Consider the following 22970-nt stretch of genomic DNA (forward strand, 5'->3'; position numbering starts at 1 on the left):
GCCCCGCCAACAGCGAGTTGCAGTAATCCAGACGGGAGATGACAAGTGCCTGGATTAGGACCTGCGCCGCTTCCTGTGTAAGGCAGGGTCGTACTCTACGAATGTTGTAGAGCATGAACCTACAGGATCAGGTCACCGCCTTGATGTTAGCGGAGAACGACAGGGTGTTGTCCAGGGTCACGCCAAGGCTCTTAGCACTCTGGGAGGAGGACACAATGGAGTTGTCAACCATAATGGCGAGATCATGGAACGGGCAGTCCTTCCCCGGGAGGAAGAGTAGCCCCGTCTTGCCGAGGTTCAGCTTGAGGTGGTGATCCGTCATCCACACTGATATGTCTGCCAGACATGCAGAGATGCGATTCGCCACCTGGTTATCAGAAGGGGGAAAGGAGAAGATTGTGTGTCGTCTGCATAGCAATGATAGGAGAGACCATGTGAGGATATGACAGAGCCAAGTGACTTGGTGTATAGCGAGAATAGGAGAGGGCCTAGAACTGAGCCCTGGGGGACACCAGTGGTGAGAGCACGTGGTGCGGAGACGGATTTTTGCCACGCCACCTGGTAGGAGCGACCTGTCAGGTAGGACGCAATCCAAGAGTGAGCCGCGCCGGAGATGCCCAACTCGGAGAGGGTGGAGGATCTGATGGTTCACAGTATCAAAGGCAGCAGATAGGTCTGGAAGGATGAGAGCAGAGGAGAGAGAGTTAGCTTTAGCAGTGCGGAGAGCCTCCGTGACACAGAGAAGAGCAGTCTCAGTTGAATGACCAGTCTTGAAACCTGACTGATTTGGATCAAGAAGGTAATTCTGAGAGAGATAGCAAGAGAGTTGGCCAAAGACGGCACGCTCAAGAGTTTGAGAGAAAAGAAAGAAGGGATACTGGTCTGTAGTTGTTGACATCGGAGGGATCGAGTGTAGGTTTTTTGAGAAGGGGTGCAACTCTCGCTCTCTTGAAGACGGAAGGGACGTAGCCAGTGGTCAAGGATGAGTTGATGAGCGAGGTGAGGTAAGGGAGAAGGTCTCCGGAAATGGTCTGGAGAAGAGAGGAGGGGATAGGGTCAAGCGGGCAGGTTGTTGGGCGGCTGGCCGTCACAAGTCGCAAGATTTCATCTGGAGAGAGAGGGGAGAAAGAGGTCAACGCATACGGTAGGGCAATGTGAGCAGGACCAGCGGTGTCATCTGACTTAACAAACGAGGATCGGATGTCGTCAACCTTCTTTTCAAAATAGTTGACGAAGTCATCCACAGAGAGGGAGGAGGATTCAGGAGGGAGGAGAAGGTGGCAAAGAGCTTCCTAGGGTTAGAGGCAGATGCTTGGAATTTAGAGTGGTAGAAAGTGGCTTTAGCAGCAGAAACAGAGGAAGAAAATGTGGAGAGGAGGGAGTGAAAAGATGCAAGGTCCGCAGGGAGGCTAGTTTTCCTCCATTTCCGCTCGGCTGCCCGGAGCCCTGTTCTGTGAGCTCGCAATGAGTCGTCAAGCCACAGAGCAGGAGGGGAGGACCGAGCCGGCCGGGAGGATAGGGAACATAGAGAGTCAAAGGATGCAGAAAGGGAGGAGAGGAGGGTTGAGGAGGCAGAATCAGGAGGTTGGTTGGAGAAGGATTGAGCAGAGGGAAGAGATGATGGGATGGAAGAGGAGAGAGTAGCAGGAGAGAGAGAGCGAAGGTTGCGACGGCGCAATACCATCTGAGTAGGGGCAGAGTGAGTAGTGTTGGAGGACAGCGAGAGGGAAAAGGATACAAGGTAGTGGTCAGAGACTTGGAGGGGAGTTGCAGTGAGATTAGTAGAAGAACAGCATCTAGTAAAGATGAGGTCAAGCGTATTGCCTGCCTTGTGAGTAGGGGGGGGGACGGTGAGAGGGTGAGATCAAAAGAGGAGAGGAGTGGAAAGAAGGAAGCAGAGAGAAATGAGTCAAAGGTAGATGTAGGGAGGTTAAAGTCACCCAGAATTGTGAGGGGTGAGCCATCCTCAGGAAAGGAACTTATCAAGGCGTCAAGCTCATTGATGAACTCTCCAAGGGATCCTGGAGGGTGATAAATGATAAGGATGTTAAGCTTGAATGGGCTAGTGACTGTGACAGCATGGAATTCAAAGGAGGAGATAGACAGGTGGGTCAGGGGAGAAAGAGAGAATGTCCACTTGGGAGAGATGAGGATTCCAGTGCCACCACCCCGCTGACCAGATGCACTCGGGGTATGCGAGAACACGTGGTCAGACGAGGAGAGAGCAGTAGGAGTAGCAGTGTTTTCTGTGGTAATCCATGTTTCCGTCAGCGGCAAGAAGTCGAGGGACTGGAGGGTAGCACAGGCTGAGATGAACTCTGCCTTGTTGAGAGGCTGCCGGAGACCTGGAACTCCACATGGGTCGTGCGCGCTGGGACCACCAGGTTAGAGTGGCAGCGGCCATGCGGTGTCAAGCGTTTGTGTGGCCTGTGCAGAGAGGAGAGAACAGGGATAGACAGACACATTGTTGACAGGCTACAGGAGAGGCTACGCTAATGCAACGGAGATTGGAATGAAAATTAACTAAACAACTGGGGAAGCGAGAGAGCAGGACCTCCCTCTCTAACCATTCACTGAAACACTCAAATATAACTTTTCCAACTTCCACTCTACCATAAAGGCCTGATTGGTGGCGTGCTGCAGAGATGGTTTTCCTTCTGGAATGTTCTCCCATCTCCACAGATGAACTGTCAACTGTGAGACCTTATATAGACGAGGTGTGTGCCTTTCCAAATCATGTCCAATCAATCTAATTGACCACAGGTGGACTCCAATCAAGTTGTAGAAACATCTCAAGGATGATCAATGGAAACAGGTTCCACCTGTGCTCAGTTTCGAGTCTCATAGCAAAGGTTCTGAGTACTTATGTAAATAAGGTATTTCTATTTTTATTTTAAATTAATTAGCAACAATTCTTAAAAAAACAGTTTTTGCTTTGTCATTATAATACAAAATAATACATTTAATCCATATTAGAATTAAGCTGTACCGTAACAAAATGTGGAAAAAGTAAAGGGGTCTGAATACTTTCCAAATGCACTGTATATAGGCCTATGCTTTATCCATAAGCTCTAATATGGATGTATTGAATGAATCATCACCTTAGAAAGCGCTGTCAATTTCCTTGTGTTAGACTTTACAACAACATCCACAACAACCATGTTTTCCACTCAGTTTTAACCTGTTATTGAACATCTTTCTCAAATTGATCAATCACAGTAAGGTGAGTTTTTAAAAGTACATACTTTTTTGATAAGTGTTTGATGTGATTTTCAATCGCATTTGCATTGATGATAGAGTCATTTAGAGGGACAATAGAGCCCTGAGTACCAGGCCATTAGCAACCTGATGATGTCCAGAGTGCATAAGAGGAGATTACCTTGACTCAACGGTCACGTAGAATTTTACTGCGGTCATGACTACAGTCACCGCAACAGCTCTAACCATGTCACATATGTGCAGATATGTGCATCACGTCATTGCTCTTTCTCTCTCTGCTGGGTCTACTGAGCCGTTGGGCCCGCCTTGCAACCTCATTGGATAAAGCTGGGCAGGCCTCTAACTAGTTGTCACTCAAATGGGAGGGGCTGGAGCTCATTGGCTTGAACTTGAATTGCTAGGGGGCTGGCCCATGTGGGGGGAAATGTAGGGAAAATGGCGCCACACAACTTCATGAAAACAGTTGCTTTCAAACTAGGGATTTTGTGGCTAATTGAGTTAAGACAGTAATTCTGCATGTATGAACTACACACTGACACATCCAGCCCAAAGCAGAGGTGTAAAACATACTTAGTCGCCAAAGTACCGGAGCATGTCTTTAATACCCATACAAATGTAGACCTCACAATACATACTCATACAGTACAGTATGTTAAGTGCATTAAGTTTATGTACAGCATATTAATCTGCTCAAAATCGATCCTATCACTTTGCAGTCATCCATCCACACTTATTTTCAGTGGACAATTGGATAAATGTATTTAAGACCCATTTGGAAGGAAAGTGACAAGAAAGAAACAGAGGAAATAAAGTGACAGTACAGTGTTTCAGCTTGTCTGATAGCTCCCTAGATGTACTCTGGATCAAAGAGTCTCCCGGGCCCAGTATAAGTCTCTGTTGTGATAAGAGTTTAGCATGACTGTGTTCCAGCGCCTCATAAAGACCCATTACTCTATCAATACTGACATCAAATTCTCACCCTGTTGTCACTTAACTTCTCACTGACAAAGAAAACAACGTTCAAGTTTCTGAGCACTGTGTTTGTATGATAATGGTGCCAGAGAATGACTCAATGTGAGTCAAGTGTAGTAGCCCACATTAGACAGAGTAAATACAAAGATTCCTCACACGTCAAAGCAGGAAATGTCATTTGGTTAGTGATGATATCAGAATGTACAGCTAGACAGAATGAGAGACATACCGGTTACAAATACTTTACTCTGCCGTTCACAATCCATATTCCAAAGCACTTCCCACAGACCTTGTGCTCTAAGATCCCCACTCATAGTAACACATGTTTGGATTTTATGACACAGCATGAGCAAAATGGGATTTGAGTTCATACCACTGATTGTTTTGTTTGGGACTGTAGGGCTACACAGCGCTTCACCTGGCCTCTATACACGGACACCACCACATCATCCAGCTCCTGATCAACATCTACAGTAAGTGATTATACCAACCTGACTCTCTTACTCTACTTTTGTTCTAATCATAATGCAGCACATCTTTCTGATATCTTTACCATATCAGACTATAAACACACACCAGAAACGCGTTCCTACAACTGTTTGCCTACAACTACTGTTCTTGCGCATATGTTACATTGTAGCTGCTGTAAAGTGTTTAAAATGCGTATTGCACACAGGATATGACATATGGGTTCAGACTCGGACTCTGCGAGAGAAGGCTGGATGCAGATCATGCATTCAAGGCTTGTCTGAAAGCCAATCTAAAGAATACCGCATCCCAAATGACCTTGGTTAGATCTGAAACAAAGCACCAAACTCCTCCATCAGATGACACAGCTAGACGCTGCCGAGCCAACTCGCAAAAGGAGAGGCCAATAAGTACATATTGGCTCTAATGCATCTAACCAAGCTATGAAGCCCAGTGGAGCAATTCATGATCAAGGCTTGCGTCGCAAATGGTACCCTATTCCCTATATAGTGCACTACTTTTGACCAGAGCCATATGGGCCCTTCCTCTAGGCCCTGGCCAGAAGTATATAGGGAATAGGGTGGCATTTGGGACTCGGGACCAAATCTGCAGGATCCCTGTGGTGGTGTGCCAGGTCAGAGGCCTTGTTTGTGGAACCCTCCTGCCAGTATAGACAGCCATATGCTTAGAGTCAGCCTGTACCATTCACCCAGACACACAGGCCCTCAGCGTCGCTGTCTTCAGACACTCTCTCTGTACACAAAAGCATGTTTCCATATGGCCAATGAGAATAATGAGTCTGGTCTCTCTCTGCCAAGGACCCCCCTCTACAAATCCCTTTTTTGTGTCTTTCAGAGTCAATGAGATTGAGGCTAGGTAGGGAGGGACGGAGGATGTGCGTTTGGCCTGTCAGTCAAGTGCTCCTGTTGCTATGTGACAGTTTAGCTCAGGGATAGGCAACCCTGGTCCTGGAGTGCCGCAGGCAATTCATGTTTTTGATTTAACCAACCTGGAAGACCAGGTGTTTTGTGTTTTGCACTCTTTGTACAAAATAATAAAATGCAGTTTGACAGGACCTTTCTAAACGTAGCTCTTTATTAGCTAGCTATAACTGGCACGTTCATGTGTCTCTGGCCATGATCAACTGGAAAAAATGACCTCACGACCTGGGTGGTCTTAACCAATCATATCACAGTATGATACGACAGTTGAATGCAACCAATACATGCTCTGTAGTTTGAACTCAAGGTAAGTAACTATTTATTCTGCATACTGCACCAACTGCATCAACATAACAGACGCTGAAACAATGACTCAACATACTGTTACTTTTAAAACAAAGATTTCTCAGCAACTCAGCTTTTCACTGTAGCAATGACATCAAAACATTTAAAACTAATTCAATACCAAAGCATTTCAAGTGGACTTTTTAATAACAAGTTTATAGTCTGGAACTCTTTTAGGGCAGCGATCAACCTACACCCTTTGACATTTCACAGGTTTAGGACAGCTCTAGGCTTGACCTCTCTTCCTGACCTTGTGTGATATGAAGCTGAGCATGCTTCTGTGTCAGTCAACAGTTTTTGTTGTGTTGCAGGTAAGTATGGTGTATGTTGTGTGTATACTTAGTCCATCACGTTCTCTTTCAGGGGAACAGTTAATCTCGTCAGTGTGTCGTTCTTTTGTGTTCAGTAGGTGACAAAAATTGCGGCGGTACACCGCTCCTTCTGCTGTGCGGACGTGATATGAACGTTCAGTGTCAGCTGGCTGGATGACAACTGCTGGCTTCCAGAGGCCATGCTCCTGGATTCTAACTGACTCTCCGTCAATCAGTGGTGGCAGTGGTCTAGCTGACCTTTTGTAGGATCGTTTTTGGTGTTATTGTTTCTGTGCACGTTTTGCATGGACTTCCCTGTAGCTGATGACTTCAGGTTGCAGCTGCTGGTTGGTGCTGGGAAGGATTGAGGAAAGTCTGCGGCTCATCAACAGCTGGGCTGGTGATTTGAAGTTGTCAACTGGAGTGTTGCTATATTCAAGGAGACGGAAGTAGGGGTCTCTCTTGTCTGAATTTGCTTTGTCCATGCAATCTGCATAGATTTTTCAACAAGGCCATTACTTTGAGGGTAATGTGGGCTTGTGGTGATGTGTGTGAACTCACATGCTTTTGTGAAGGATTCAAACTCATTTGATTTGTAACAGGGGCAATTGTCAGATATTACAGTCTCTACAATGCCATGCCTGGCAAAGGCTGCTTTCAACTTGTGGATCACAGCTGTAAATGTTCTGCTGTGAGGCTTGTCAAGTTCAAAGTATCTGCTGTAGTAGTCCACTGTTACGTTGTAGTCCTCGTTGTTCCAAGTGAACCGATCGGTTGCCATGACCTGCCAGGGTCAGTCTGGGATACAGTGAGGTAACATTGGCTCTTTGGTGTTTGAGGGCGTTGTTCAAGACAGGTGGGGCATTTACCAACAATGTCCTCTATTTGTTTGCACACACATGGGCCAAAACAAAATGCCCAGTGCTCTCTGTCTGCACTTTTCCATGCCCATGTGTCCAGCATGGATCTTTGTCAAAACCTCTTCTCTGAGACTGGCAGGAATGATGATTTTCTCTCCTTTGAAAATGATTCCGTTGATCTGTGATCGTTCATCACGATCGGAGGGCATTTTCTCCTCCTTAAGCCATCCATCCTGAATGACTTTCCTCAGCTGTGTGAGTTATGTCATTTTCTGTTTCTGCTCTGATCTCCTTCAGTTTTGTGTCACTAACTGGTAAGTTGTTGTACACAGTGTGCACCTGCATGTCCATGCCTTCACTGAGGCTGCTGTCCTTGTAGGTAAGAAACTTCCTGGAGAGTGTGTCTGCGACAGGGATGTCTTTGCCGGGACGGTGAGTGATTGTGAAGTCGTATTTTTGTAGTTGAAGGATCATTCTCTGTAGCCTTGGCGGGGCTGTGGCTAGCGGTTTCCTCATAATTGACTCGAGGGGCTTGTGGCCGGATTCCACAATGACTTGTCATCCATAGACATAATAAATGGAAACGCTTACATCCGAACAGAATGGCGAACTGCTCCTTTTTGATTTGAGCGTAGCTGATTTCAGTCTGTGAAAGATTTGGAAGCGTAGTCGATGGGCTTTTTTTCTTGCAGTAGCACTGCACCTAGTCCATACTTCGACGCATCCACTTGGAGTCTGAGCTCTTTGTTGGGGTCGTAGTAGGCAAGGATTGGTCCTGGTCTCTCGTGATCAAGTCTTTCACATTCTGGAAAGCAATGTCGTGTTGCTTGTCCCAGAGGAACTCACTGGACTGCTTTAGCAGCTGACGCAGGGTTGCATTAGAATTGGAGAGGCTGGGTGCAAACTTAGCTAAGTAGTTGACCATGCCAAGCACAGTTTCCTGTATCCTCCAAACAGTGTGTTGAATGTTGTGACCTTAGATGACTCTTCTGTGAGCTTGATAGCCCAGTAGCCTGATCTGGCGTCCATGACACTGAAGTAGCGTGCTCCCGCTAGCTTGTGTGTGATGCCATCTAGCGTCGGTAAGGGGTAATGGGGGCGTTTGATAGCCTTGTTCAAGTCCCTTGGGTCGAGACATACTCTGAGCTTGTCTGTGCATGGTTTCTCCACCACCACTAACGCGTTTACCCAATCTGTCGGTTCTGTAACCTTGGTGACGATGTCAGATTGCTCTACGTCTCTTTCTTCAGATGGGCTCGGAGAACAAGGGGAATCTTTCTCAGTGGGTAGACCACTGGGGTTGCGTCTGGGTCAAGGTGAATGGTACATTCTCCTGGGAATAGTTCTATTCCTGTAAAAACATCAGCATTGTCCAGCGTTAGCGCAGATCCAACATTCAAATGTTTCTCTCACTCGCGGTGAGTGTATTCCAAATACAATACGGTCCCTGACCAATCTCTTCCTTGTTTGCATAATCACAGTCTTTCACAAGCAGACGCAGCTCAGTCACAAACTGTTCAAATGATTCGCTAGCTCCCTGTACTTTCTCATGGAATTTGTACCTAACGGACATCGTATTGGTCTTTGGCACAAACATATGCTTCAAAACGATCGTAGTATGTTTTCAGTAAATAACCATGTGGCGTAAATGTCTCTCCCTTTTTCACCGATCCACAGGAGAAGGTAGCTGCACTTTTCCTCCTCTCCTCTTTCCTTCAGAGGACCCGTAAACATTAGTTCCAAATACTGTTTTGAACTTACGCCATGCATCGGGTAAGTTTGTAGGCCCTTAGTCCATTCGAGGTGAAGGAACTCCAGCAAAATCCATCTTTTAGTCCTTTTTCTCTGACACCGTGCCTTGTTTTGCACGCAGGCACTTACAATTCATGTTTTTGATTTAACCAACCTGGAAGACCAGGTGTTTTGTGTTTTGCACTCTTTGTACAAAATAATAAAATGCAGTACGACAGGATCTTTCTAAACGTAGCTCTTTATTAGCTAGCTATAACTGGCATGTTCATGTGTCTCCGGCCATGATCAACTAGAAAAAATGACCTCACAACCTGGGTGGTCTTAACCAATCATATCGCAGTATGATCAGACGGTAGAATGCAACCAATTAAAATTCAGAATGTTGACACATACAGTGGGGGGAAAAAGTATTTGATCCCATGCTGATTTTGTACGTTTGCCCACTTACAAAGAAATGATCAGTCTATAGTTGTAATGGTAGGTTTATATGAACAGTGAGAGACAGAATAACAACAAAAAAATCCAGAAAAACGCATGTCAAAAATGTTATAAATTGATTTGCATTTTAATGAGGGAAATAAGTATTTGACCCCTCTGCAAAACATGACTTAGTACTTGGTGGCAAAACCCTTGTTGGCAATCACAGAGGTCAGACGTTTCTTGTAGTTGGCCACCAGGTTTGCACACATCTCAGGAGGGATTTTGTCCCACTCATCTTTGCAGATCTTCTCCAAGTCATTAAGGTTTCGAGGCTGACGTTTGGCAACTCGAACCTTCAGCTCCCTCCACAGATTTTCTATGGGATTAAGGTCTGGAGACTGGCTAGGCCACTCCAGGACCTTAATGTGCTTCTTCTTGAGCCACTCCTTTGTTGCCTTGGCCGTGTGTTTTGGGTCATTGTCATGCTGGAATACCCATCCACGACCCATTTTCAATGCCCTGGCTGAGGGAAGGAGGATCTCACCCAAGATTTGACAGTACATGGCCCCGTCAAATGATGCGGTGAAGTTGTCCTGTCCCCTTAGCAGAAAAACACCCCCAAAGCATAATGTTTCCACCTCCATGTTTGACGGTGGAGATGGTGTTCTTGGGGTCATAGGCAGCATTCCTCCTCCTCCAAACACGGCGAGTTGAGTTGATGCCAAAGAGCTCCATTTTGGTCTCATCTGACCACAACACTTTCACCAGTTGTCCTCTGAATCATTCAGATGTTCATTGGCAAACTTCAGACGGGCATGTATATGTATTCTTCAGCAGCGGGACCTTGCGGGCGCTGCAGGATTTCAGTCCTTCACTGCGTAGTGTGTTACCAATTGTTTTCTTGGTGACTATGGTCCCAGCTGCCTTGAGATCACTGACAAGATCCTCCCGTGTAGTTCTGGGCTGATTCCTCACCGTTCTCATGATCATTGCAACTCCACGAGGTGAGATCTTGCATGGAGCCCCAGGCCGAGGGATATTGACAGTTCTTTTGTGTTTCTTCCATTTGCGAATAATCGTACCAAATGTTGTCACCTTCCCACCAAGCTGCTTGGCGATGGTCTTGTAGCCCATTCCAGCCTTGTGTAAGTCTACAGTCTTGTCCCTGACATCCTTGGAGAGCTCTTTGGTCTTGGCCATGGTGGAGAGTTTAAAATCTGATTGATTGATTGCTTCTGTGGACAGGTGTCTTTTTTACAGGTAACAAGCTGAGATTAGGAGCACTCCCTTTAAGAGTGTGCTCCTAATCTCAGCTCGTTACCTGTATAAAAGACACCTGGGAGCCAGAAATCTTTCTGATTGAGAGGGGGTCAAATACTTATTTCCCTCATTAAAATGCAAATCAATTTATAACATTTTTGACATGCGTTTTTCTCTATTTTTGTTGTTATTCTGTCTCTCACTGTTCAAATAAACCTAACATTAAAATGATAGACTGATCATTTCTTTGTCAGTGGGCAAACATACAAAAGCAGCAGGGGATCAAATACTTTTTCCCCCCACTGTATCAATATTATATGTTGAATTTAGACAATCACTGAACTGATCAATTAGCTAAGTAGCTCAGTGTGGCGCCTAGTTGGGACAAAATCCTGCACTGCTTGCAGCACTCCAGGAACAGGATTGCCTACTCCTGGTTTAGCAATGGTGTGTTGCAAACATGCACCCAATTTGTCTGAACCCTATGCCTCTATGCAAATTGGTGATTTTTTTCCCTTGATTCTGTCTTCGAAAGGACCAAAGAAGTGACACACACAGTCTCCTGGGAGAACTGTTTGAATTAATGTAATTTTAACATCGGCCTCTAAATCCTCTGTCCCTATTCCACCCCTGTTGGACAAGACTCAACACTCCAACCTTTAACAATAGGCTTTTATTTTGAAAACTTTAAGCAAAGATACTGCGTAACCGTAGCAAAGGATGATTTGATTCAAAGTGAAGGAACAGTTAGTCCAACTTCATTTGTTTGTTTAAACCTGAGCTCTCGACCTCACCATACACACAGTGCCTTCAGGAAGTATTCACACCCCTTGACGTTTTCCACATTTTGTTTTGTTACAGCCTGAATTTAAAATAGATTACATTTAGTTTTTTTGTCACTGGCCTACACACAATACCCCATAATGTCAGTATATGTATATATATATATTTTAATCAATACAAAATGAAAAGCTGAAATGTCTTGGGTCAATAAGTATTAAACCCCTTTGTTATGGCTTGCCTAAATAAGTTCAGGAGTAAAAATGTGCTTATCAAGTCACATAATAAGTTTATAACACTCTGTGTGCAATAATAGTGCTCATCTCTGTACCCCACAAATACAATTATCTGTAAGGTCCCTCAGTTGAGCAGTGAATTCCAAACCCAGATTCAACCACAAAGACCAGGGAGGTTTTCCAATGCCTTCTAAGGAAGGGCACCTATTGGTAGATTGGTAAGAAATGTAAAAAGCAGACATTGAATATCCCTTTGAGCATGGTGAAGTTATTACTTACACTTTGGATGGTGTATCAATACACCCAGTCACTACAAAGATACAAGCGTCCTTCCTAACTAAGTTGCCGGAGTGGAAAGCAACTGCTCATGGATTTCACCATGAGGCCAATGGTGACTTTAAAACATTTAGAGTTTAATGGCTGTAATAGGAGAAAACTGAGGATGGATCAATCACACAGTAGTTTATCCACAATACTAACCTAATTGACAGAGTGAAATGATGGAAGCCTTTCTAGAATAAAACTATTCCAAAACATGTATCCTGTTTGCAACAAGGCACTAAAATAATACTGCCAAAAATGTGGCAAAGCATGAATTAAATTTTGAATGAATGAATTACATTTTATTTTTGTGTCAAATCACCAATTGGCACACAATCCCTTATGGGATTAATTGACAAATAAACAAACATTACAATAATTCACTGTGGATATTAAATTATAATTCTTCTTCCGGTGTTCTCTGCATTGCACATCACATAAATAGTGAAAAAATGTAATGTAAAAATCAATACATAATAGTAAATAAGTTTATCCAAAAAAGTATTATATCCCTAGAGCAGTAAAATAATATACATACATACATACATACATACATACATACATACATACATACATACATACATACATACATACCATATACAGATAAATAAATACAGAAAAAAGAAACAGATTGCATTTAAACCCAGTCTGGCACAAAGAGAAGATTCTTATGGGAGACAATCTATATACACATGTGCCATTTACCACATAGAAGCTAAAAATTGTATTATAGGTAGCCCTTTTTCTTTTATTCCAGGCTTTATCTAAATATTCCGCAAACGGAAATACACAATGGACAAAAAACCATTTCAGTTTCTCCTCATCGCTCAGCCACAGAATGCCAGGGTATATCTGGTGTGCTTTCTGGAATAAGAGCAAGCGTATATTGTGGTAGAAAGGGCAATAGAGGATAAAATGAGTTTCATTCTCTATTTCTTCGAGGTCACAATAGTTACATAGGCTTTCCTCTTCCATTTCACCACAATACCGACCTGTTTCAATACGCAGAGGCAATATCCCTGATCTTACCCGTGCACATAGCGATCTCTTGCTTTTAGGTAGGTTATATATAACATATCTCTCACACACAAATTCACCCTTAATCAAACAAAGGGTTCTCAATTTGGATTTATGATTAATCTCCTCCACCCACTTTTTTCATATTGCATCAACAGTTTTTTTTAATCATATCTATGTCTCCTTTATTTAGTTTTCGTACAGATGTTCACAGTCAGACTGTTGAAAGGTCAGACATTTCAATTGCCCAGGCTCCACCTATGGATAGATCCCATTGAAAAACTTGACTATCTATTCTGGCAGTTGGCATGTCCAACAGTCTATTCCAAAGTCTCACCATACATGCCTTCCATCTCATCTCACAGGGTTCCCAGCACATGTCCCCAGTTATTGCAGGTATAGGTGCAAACTTGTGGACACCTAAAAAGTAACGTACTGCTCTGTTATGGACATAGTACCTGGTTGTGCAAAGCGTGTGCAAAGCTGTCATCAAGGCAAAGGGTTGCTATTTGAAGAATCTCAAATATAAAATATATTTTGATTTGTTTAACACTTTTTTTGGGCTACTACATGATTCCATATGTGTTATTTCATAGGTTTGATGTCTTCACTATTATTTTACAATGTAGAAAATAGTCAAAATAAAGAACAACAAATGAGAATAGGTGTTCTAAAACTTTTGACCGGTAGTATATGTAAATAGCATCTGCTTCTGTATATAGGTATACTTGACTTAACAAATTACTATAGGGGGAGGATGCATCTCTACCCCATGTGGACTGTTCAGGTGGCAAATAGCATGAAAACACAACAAAACAATAATCTGACTCCCTATGTTCAAAGCACAAACCAATAATTCCTTCTATGGCTTTATTGATCATTTCAATTTTATATGCATTCATTATATCAAACCTAACACATATTCCCATTCCCACAGAGCCCCTGGGGACTTTCACATTCGTTTTTATGTTGAGTCCATGCCATACATACCCTTCAATATCAATAGTTTCTTGCAAATGCTTTTCATTTATTGAGATATTATCTGGGTTTAAGGATTTTAGTATCGTTATTAGTAATTTATTGTTCAAGGTAGTCCATCCGTTAACATTCCAATGCGCAATTGAAATCGAATCTCGTAGGGGATGGGAAGCCCCTCAGTATGTAGTAGGTCTGTCCACCCCATATCCTTGTCCGCATTGTCCCTCTGGTTGATCTCGTTTCATGACCCATCCGCTTCCCATGACGAAATAGTCCTTTCCTCCTGGTATTTCCCTCAGCAGCTTCTTGAAGTTCAGTTCTAGAAGGCGATCAGTGTGGGACTTGGCTGATCAAAGGAAGACTTTGTCATAATCAGGATGGCCTCGCAGCTTCGTTTTTTTTCATAACAGAGTCACTTTTTCCTTCACGGACCGTCACTCCACCTTCACAACCCCGGGACCTTTACCTCTGTCCCTCATCCTCTCAACTGCAATCCCCTCTGTTTTGCAGCCTAAGGCCTACAGACGTCAACTGGGTTCACTTTGGAGATTAGGTCCTCGTTTTCATGAGCTGGAAGTCCTGCAACCATGAAAGAACTTTGTTGTTTTGGCAGCACCTATTCTCCCAGATTCTAGGAATTCTACACGGGACTCCAGACGTCCAACTTTAAGAGCTGTGGTATTGTAGCTGCTTGTTATTATTCTCTAGTTGAGTCAGCAAAACTGTATGATTATCAACTTTACTTTTCATTCCTTTTTCAATACTAAGCTTCATTTCATCCATCTTCTTTTTTATTTTTGTACCTAGACACCTTATCTCCGTCATGAGATTAGCCATGCTATTGGCACTTTCTTTCTTTGATAAATTCGGCTCCATGCTTTTCTCACCACTGCGAAGATTTCTACCAGAGTCCATATCTTTAAGCGGTTAAGTTTTTCTGCTATTGCCTTTCAAGGTAGATAGCCAGCTAAATGTATAGCTAGGCTAGCCAGATTACTCGCCAAACATTCCCCGACATGACTGTCAATTGACTGTCTGTCACCCTCATGCTATTCAGACTTCAGCTGCCTCCATTTACGGGCCGATCTCTTTAAAACGTTTTGAAAAAGTTTGGTCCCATAAAGAAGCAGCAGCGTTTTTAGCTTGTTATGTTTGGGGCAAATCCAATATAACACATTACTGAGTACCACTCTCCATATTTTCAAGCATAGTGGTGGCTGCATCATGTAATGGGTATGCTTGTAATCATTAAGGACTGGGGAGTTTTTCAGGATAAAAAATAAACGGAATGGAGTTAAGTACAGGCAAAATACTAGAGGAGGTTCAGTCTGCTATCCACCAGACACTGGAAGATGAATTCACCTTTCAGCAGGACAATAACCTAAAACACAAGGCCAAATCTACACTGGAGTTGCTTACCAAGAACAAAGTGAACGTTCCTGAGTTGCCGAGTTAGTTTTTTCTGCTTGAAAATCTAAGTAAAGACCTGTAAATGGTTATCCAACAGTGATCAACAACTAATTTGACAGAGTTGAAGAACTCTGAAAATAATAATGGGCAAATGTTGCACAATCCAGGTGTGGAAAGCTCTTAGAGACATAAAGATTTACAGCTGTAATCGCTGCTAAAGGGGATTCTAACATACACTACATTACCAAAAGTATGTGGACACCTGCTAGTTGAACATCTCATTCCAAGATCATGGGCATTAATATGGATTTGGTCCCCCCTTTGCTGCTATAACAGCCTCCACTCTTCTGGGAAAGCTTTCCACCAGATGTTGGAACATTTCTGCGGGGACTTGTTTCCATTCAGCAACAAGAGCATTAGTGAGGTTGGGCACTGATGTAGGGCGGTTAGGCCTGGCTCGCAGTCGGCATTCCAATTCATCCCAAAGGTGTTCGATGGGATTGAGGTTAGAGCTCTTTGCAGGCCAGTTAAGTTCTTCCACACTCTTCCCGACACAGCATTTCTGTACAGACCTCGCTTTGTGTACGGGGGCATTGTCAAGCTGAAACAGGAAAGGGCCTTCCCCAAACTGTTGCCACAAAGTTGGAAGCACAGAATGTAATTGTATGCTGTAGCGTTAAGATTTCTTTTCACTGGAACTTAGGGGCCTAGCCCGAACCATGAAAAACAGCCCCAGACCACTATTCCGCCTCCATCAAACTTTACAGTTGTCACTATGCATTGGGGCAGGTAGCGTTCTCCTGTCATCCGTCAAATCCAAATTGGTCCGTCGGACTGCCAGATCACTCCAGAGAACTCGTTTCCATTACTCCAGAGTCCAATGGCGGCGAGCTTTACACCACTCCAGCCAACTCTTGGCATTGCGCATGGTGATCTTAGGCTTGTGTGCGTCTGAAGCTCTCGATGAACAGTTCTTGTGCTGACGTTGCTTCCAGAGGCAGTTTGGAACTCGGTAGTGAGTGTTGAAACCGAGGACAGACGATTTTTATGCGCTTCAGCGCTCGCCAGTCCCATTTGGTGAGCTTGTGTGGCCTACCATTTCGCGGCTGAGACGTTGTTGCTCCTAGACATTTCCACTTCACAATAACAGCACTTTCAATTGACCAGGGCAGTCTAGCAGGGCAGAAATTTGACTAACTAAGTTGTTGGAAAGGTGGCATCCTATGAAAGTGCCACGTTGAAAGTCACTGAGCTCTTCAGTAAGGCCATTCTACTGCCAGTGTTTGTCAATGTAGATTGCATGACTGTGCGCTCTGTTTTATACACCTGTCAGCAACGGGTGTGGCTGAAATAGCTGAATCCACTAATTTGAAGGGGTATCCACATACTTTTGTATATATAGTGTATATTAACTCAGGGGGTTGAATACTTATCTAATCAAGATATATTAGCATTTTATTTTTCATAATTGTTTTTACAAATGTTTGTATTTTGTGTAGGTCTTTGACAAATAAAAAAAAACTACAATTAAATCCATTTTAAACCCACTTTGTAACACAACAAAATGTGGTAAAAGTCAAGGGGTGTGAATACTTTCTGAAGGCACTGATAGTTGAGTCTCTGCAGACAGACACGCAGCAGTAGTCATCTAACTCTTGTTTACCAGAGCTGCAAGGGAGTGTCAGTAGGAGGAAACTGTCGGTAATGAACAGAGTCAGTTACACATCCATTACTGTCTCTGTGTGAGCGAGAAAACAACCTCTGTGGGCCCTCTACCTCATTTAAACTGCTTTATAATTGCTTGGTTTACACAGATGTGTACATCTACAGTATCATGTACATTTGTGGGGGGGAAATAAGTACTCTGACTGAATTTACAGTTTTTTTACCCAACTATTGTAAATGTATCATATTCACAGTCCAATCAACAAATAACAGCAATTTGCATCAATTACACAGACAGGATGATCTTCATAATACTCATGTTTATATAATATTATCCAATAGATTGACTTTTTGGCATTCCGTTCTGAAACTATACCAATGGACATATTGCTTACCCTTGGACTGTATGTATTAAGCATCTCGGAGTAAGAGAGCTGATTTAGGATCAGTTTTTCCTTTTAGATCACAATTAATAAGATTACATGGACAGGGGGGGACTTGCCCCTCGTCTGCATATGGTCATGAGAGGTTTAAATGCTGTTTTGCATCAAGCAGCCCCAAAATGGCAATCAAAGCAGACACAGCACACTCTTATTCATACAGATTGGATTGGCAGGGCTGGCAGATGGTAACTATGCGTCTGCAGAGAGAAGGAGAGAACCTGAATACAGAATGAGACGTTTTAAAATCAGTGGATCCTGTGTCATTCATTCTGAAGAGGCATTACAGGCTGTTGATTTGCCTTCAGAAAGAATAGAGGAGCTGCTGACCTTTCTCTCAGTCACTCTCTCTCTGCCCGCCCTCCTCTCAAAAGCACAATTCCCTCTCCTCCACTGCATGTTATCTCAGATAATTACCTGCCGCCTTTCTCCAGAGTCCCTGGGGGCCTCTCTCTCCCTCCCTCTCACTCAGCCGCTCCATTGTGGAAGGGAATGGAGGAGGAAAAGAGGAAAGTAAAAAGAACAGTGGAGGGGGAGTTTTCAACCCATCTTCCTGCTAGCCAACAAGCTATTTCTTAATGAGGCTCTCAGGTATTGGTGGTGGTGGTGGAGGCTCCCCTCCCAGTTGAGAGCCTCCGTACACAAGAGTGTAACAGTGATGAGCATTGTGGGAAAACACGGGGCCAATAGCCAGAGACCGCACCACCTCCCGCCCATCACACTGTGGAGATTAGTTTTAATGACACCCCACAGGTACTTCTTTAAAAAAAAATGTCAGATACAGGAGCTGAGGAGCAAGTCGCTCATGTGTCCTTGACTCCCGTTCTCTCACTGACAGTTTGAGATACGACTCAAAAACATTAGTGCTGCTGGCCTACAGTATGAGCCCAGCTGAACTGCCTCTAGCCTAGTATCTAGGCTACTGTGTGTGTGTGTGTGAGAGGGATTTAGGAGATACACTATCATACTATTTGCTATTTTGCATGTTATGAATGGATTTATATCTAAATAAATGAATTCTTGGGATCATATCAAATTATCTCCTGACTTTGCAAGTCAGATAAATAAGTTCAAAGTCTAGTGTCTTGCACAGTGAGCTTCAAAAGTATTGGGGCAGTGACACATTTTTGTGTCGTTTTGGCTCTGTACTCCAACACTTTGAATTTGAAATTCTACAATAACTATGATGTTCATCCATATCAGGTGAAAATACCCTCAAATTAAAGCTGACAGTCTGCACTTTAACCTCATAGTCATTGTATCATTTCAAAGTTTTGGAGTACAGAGCCAAAACAACAACAAAAAATTGTCACTGTCCCAATACTTTTGGGGCTCACTGTATGTCTAAGTATCAATATACAGAAAATATATTTTTCCCCATTTGATCAGATGCCAGAACTAACATCAGGGACTACCATGGGAAGCTTGCAGCCCATTACTGGAGTGGCAATGCTGATGTGTTCAACAAACCAGGCTCGCAGTCATGTAAGTGCTTTTACTGTGTGGCCTTCCTGTGGTTTCCACTTGCAGCTAAAAGGATAACCACATCCACCACAACAGTTAGTCAATCCATTTCTTGAGCATGTAGTAGACATAGTAGGTGGTGTTGTTTGAGCCGTCTCTTCCACTAATGGTGTAGTTTGGTATAGTTCGAGTAGAGCTGTTGTAATTAATGGGTTGCATGTGTCCTCTCATTAAAAGTTAGCACTGACGCTTTCTGTAGACCATGGCATGCCAATACTGATGAAACATGCCTTGTTGGTCCTCCCCCTCTCAGGTGGGAAATGGTCATCAAAAGGAGGAAGAAAGGCCCAGCGCTACACCAACCTACCCTCTCTGCTCCTCTCTCGCTCACGGAGCCAGGGGAACCTCAACAACCTGGAGTTTGGGACTGCGCCTCAGACCCCACGGCCCCCCCGCTCCCCATCCAGTATAGACTTCCACAGCTTCCAATCCCCACAGCTCTATGGAGATCATTTCTGATTAAAGATAGATAATAGATTGTTTTATACTGCATCCCAAATGGCTCCCTATATATATATATATACTGCTCAAAAAAATAAAGGGAACACTGAAACAACACAATGTAACTCCAAGTCAATCACACTTCTGTGAAATCAAACTGTCCACTTAGGAAGCAACACTGATTGACAATAAATTTCACATGCTGTTGTGCAAATGGAATAGACAACAGGTGGAAATTATAGGCAATTAGCAAGACACCCCCAATAAAGGAGTGATTCTGCAGGTGGGGACCACAGACCACTTCTCAGTTCCTATGCTTCCTGGCTGATGTTTTGGTCACTTTTGAATGCTGGCGGTGCTTTCACTCTAGTGGTAGCATGAGACGGAGTCTACAGCCCACACAAGTGGCTCAGGTAGTGCAGCTCATCCAGGATGGCACATCAATGCGAGCTGTGGCAAGAAGGTTTGCTGTGTCTGTCAGTGTAGTGTCCAGAGCATGGAGGCGCTACCAGGAGACAGGCCAGTACATCAGGAGACGTGGAGGAGGCCGTAGGAGGGCAATAACCCAGCAGCAGAACCGCTACCTCCGCCTTTGTGCAAGGAGGAGCAGGAGAAGCACTGCCAGAGCCCTGCAAAATGACCTCCAGCAGGCCACAAATGTGCATGTGTCTGCTCAAACGGTCAGAAACAGACTCCATGAGGGTGGTATGAGGGCCCGACGTCCACAGGTGGGGGTTGTGCTTACAGCCCAACACCGTGCAGAACGTTTGGCATTTGCCAGAGAACACCAAGATTGGCAAATTCGCCACTGGCGCCCTGTGCTCTTCACAGATGAAAGCAGGTTCACACTGAGCACGTGACAGACGTGACAGAGTCTGGAGACGCCGTGGAGAACGTTCTGCTGCCTGCAACATCCTCCAGCATGACCGGTTTGGCGGTGGGTCAGTCATGGTGTAGGGTGGCATTTCTTTGGGGGGCCGCACAGCCCTCCATGTGCTCGCCAGAGGTAGCCTGACTGCCATTAGGTACCGAGATGAGATCCTCAGACCCCTTGTGAGACCATATGCTGGTGCGGTTGGCCCTGGGTACCTCCTAATGCAAGACAATGCTAGACCTCATGTGGCTGGAGTGTGTCAGCAGTTCCTGCAAGAGGAAGGCATTGATGCTATGGACTGGCCCGCCCGTTCCCCAGACCTGAATCCAATTGAGCACATCTGGGACATCATGTCTCGCTCCATCCACCAACGCCACGTTGCACCACAGACTGTCCAGGAGTTGGCGGATGCTTTAGTCCAGGTCTGGGAGGAGATCCCTCAGGAGACCATCCGCCACCTCATCAGGAGCATGCCCAGGCGTTGTAGGGAGGTCATACAGGCACGTGGAGGCCACACACACTACTGAGCCTCATTTTGACTTGTTTTAAGGACATTACATCAAAGTTGGATCAGCCTGTAGTGTGGTTTTCCACTTTAATTTTGAGTGTGACTCCAAATCCAGACCTCCATGGGTTGATAAATTGGATTTCCATTGATTATTTTTGTGTGATTTTGTTGTCAGCACATTCAACTATGTAAAGAAACAAGTATTTAATAAGATTATTTCTTTCATTCAGATCTAGGATGTGTTGTTTAAGTGTTCCCTTTATTTTTTTGAGCAGTATATATTAGTCCCATAGGGCTCTGGTTAAAAGGAGTAAACCATTTTACATTTACATTTAAGTCATTTAGCAGACGCTCTTATCCAGAGCGACTTAACCATGTAGGGAATAGGGTGCCATTTGGGACGTAATCTTATTTTTCTATTATGATCATGGCGATAAAGTATGATTGGTCAAGCACAAAAGGATTTGATTGAAAGTTAAAGAAAGTTGTTGAACTGTCTGGCACAGGTCTCTCTCCTTACTATGGCATTTTAGCATGTACACTGAACATACATATAAACGCAACATGTAAAGTGTTGGTCCCATTTTTTTAATGAGCTGAAATAAAAAATCCCAGAAATATTCCATACGCACAAAAATAATATCTCTAAGATTTGGTGCACAAATTTGTTTACATCCCTGTCTCCTTTGCCAAGATAATCCATCCACCTGACAGGTGTAGCATATCAAGAATCTGGTTAAACAGTATGATCATTAGGGCTCCCAAGTGGCGCAGCGGTCTTAGGCACTGCATCTCAGTGCAAGAGGCGTCACTACAGTCCCTGGTTCGAATCCAGGCTGTATCACATCCGGCCGTGATTGGGAGTCCCATTGAGCGGCGCACAATTGGCCCAGCGTCGTCGGGGTAGGGCGTCATTGTAAATAAGAATTTGTTCTTAACTGACTTGCCTAGTTAAATAATAGTTAACATTTATAATAAATTACACAGGTACACCTTGTGCTGGAGACAATAAAAGGCCACTCTAAAATGCGGATTTTTATCACACAACACAATGCCACAGGTGTCTCAAGTTTTGAGGAGGCGTGCAATTGGCGTGCTGACTGCAGGAATGTCCACCAGAGCTGTTGCCAGAGAATATAATGTTCATTTCTCTACCATAATGTTGTTTTAGAGAATTTAACAGTACGTCCAACCGGTCTCACAACCGGAGACCACGTGAATGGCGTCATGTGGGTGAGCAGTTTGCTAATGTCAGTGAGTGCCCCATGGTGGCGGTCGAGTTATGGTATGGTCAGGCATAAGCTACAGAGAACGAACACAATTGCATTTTATCGATGTCAATTTAAATGCACAAAAATACCGCGATGAGATCCTGATGCCCATTGGAGGCCTGCATCTGTGACCAACAGATGCATATCTGTATTCCCAGTCATGTGAAATACATAGATTAGGGCCCAATGAATTTATTTCAATTGACTGATTTCCTCATATCAACTAACTCAGTAATATCAATGAAATTGTTGCATGTTGCATGTTCAGTATAGCTAGCTACTCTCGCTTTTACCTTTGTTGATATATATTTTCAGAAGTGTATTACATTTATGAACGCTCTCCTTGCATTCATGATTGGATTCCACTGGGCACCAACTCGTTGAATCAACATTGTTTCAACGCAATTTGTCAACATATTGTGACATGAAATCTACGTGGAAACTACGTTGGATTTGAAAAAAGTAATCAAATGCGGTTTTGAGAATGAAATTGGAACCACAGGATTATGTCTTCGTGGTAACTAAATTTCAACATAGACAAACCTTGAATAAAATATGTTGAATTTCTACCATTCAAACAACGTCAGTTCTTCAATGTTAAATCCACTATCAGGCAAAAAACGATCGGCTGGGCAGCACCTCTTACTGGAGAATGTATCTATCTACAGCTACCCTTTGGTCTCCCATCCAACTGTTTTCTCATTTAATTCTATGGCTACTTAAGCAGCCCATATGATAGCGCAGCACTTGTAGACTAGCACAGGAAAGCAGCGTCACAGATGAAAGGAGGAACTAATGATCAAACCTGCGTTAGTATGTAGCCTATCGTTGGTAGAGCGCATGCGGCTCGCGTTGCTCCCTCCGACTGACAAACAAACGGCGATTTTTAGATTTTTTTCATGAAAGTAATGCAAAGTAATATAACGGGTATAATAAACTGGGTGGTTGAGACCTGAA

The 22970-nt window shown here is 43.8% G+C and overlaps 1 protein-coding gene across 2 annotated transcripts in view; it reads left to right on the forward strand.

Moving 5' to 3' along the window:
- The window catches only part of LOC115152301 (ankyrin repeat domain-containing protein SOWAHC-like), a 31445-nt gene extending 11990 nt beyond the window's left edge, over positions 1–19455 (forward strand). Inside the window, exons 3-5 of one of the 2 annotated variants that reach the window (XM_029697053.1) lie at positions 4592–4664; positions 18785–18880; positions 19173–19455. In XM_029697053.1, coding sequence (XP_029552913.1) covers positions 4592–4664; positions 18785–18880; positions 19173–19378 — 375 coding nt within the window. In that variant the 3' untranslated portion in view covers positions 19379–19455. Of the gene's footprint in view, positions 1–4590; positions 4665–18784; positions 18881–19172 lie in introns of both variants that reach the window. The other variant, XM_029697052.1, reaches the window with a different exon arrangement.
- Positions 19456–22970: the final 3515 nt, after the last annotated feature.

The sequence above is a fragment of the Salmo trutta genome, chromosome 17 (genome assembly GCF_901001165.1).
Source record: "Salmo trutta chromosome 17, fSalTru1.1, whole genome shotgun sequence".
In the NCBI taxonomy this organism is placed as follows: domain Eukaryota; kingdom Metazoa; phylum Chordata; class Actinopteri; order Salmoniformes; family Salmonidae; genus Salmo; species Salmo trutta.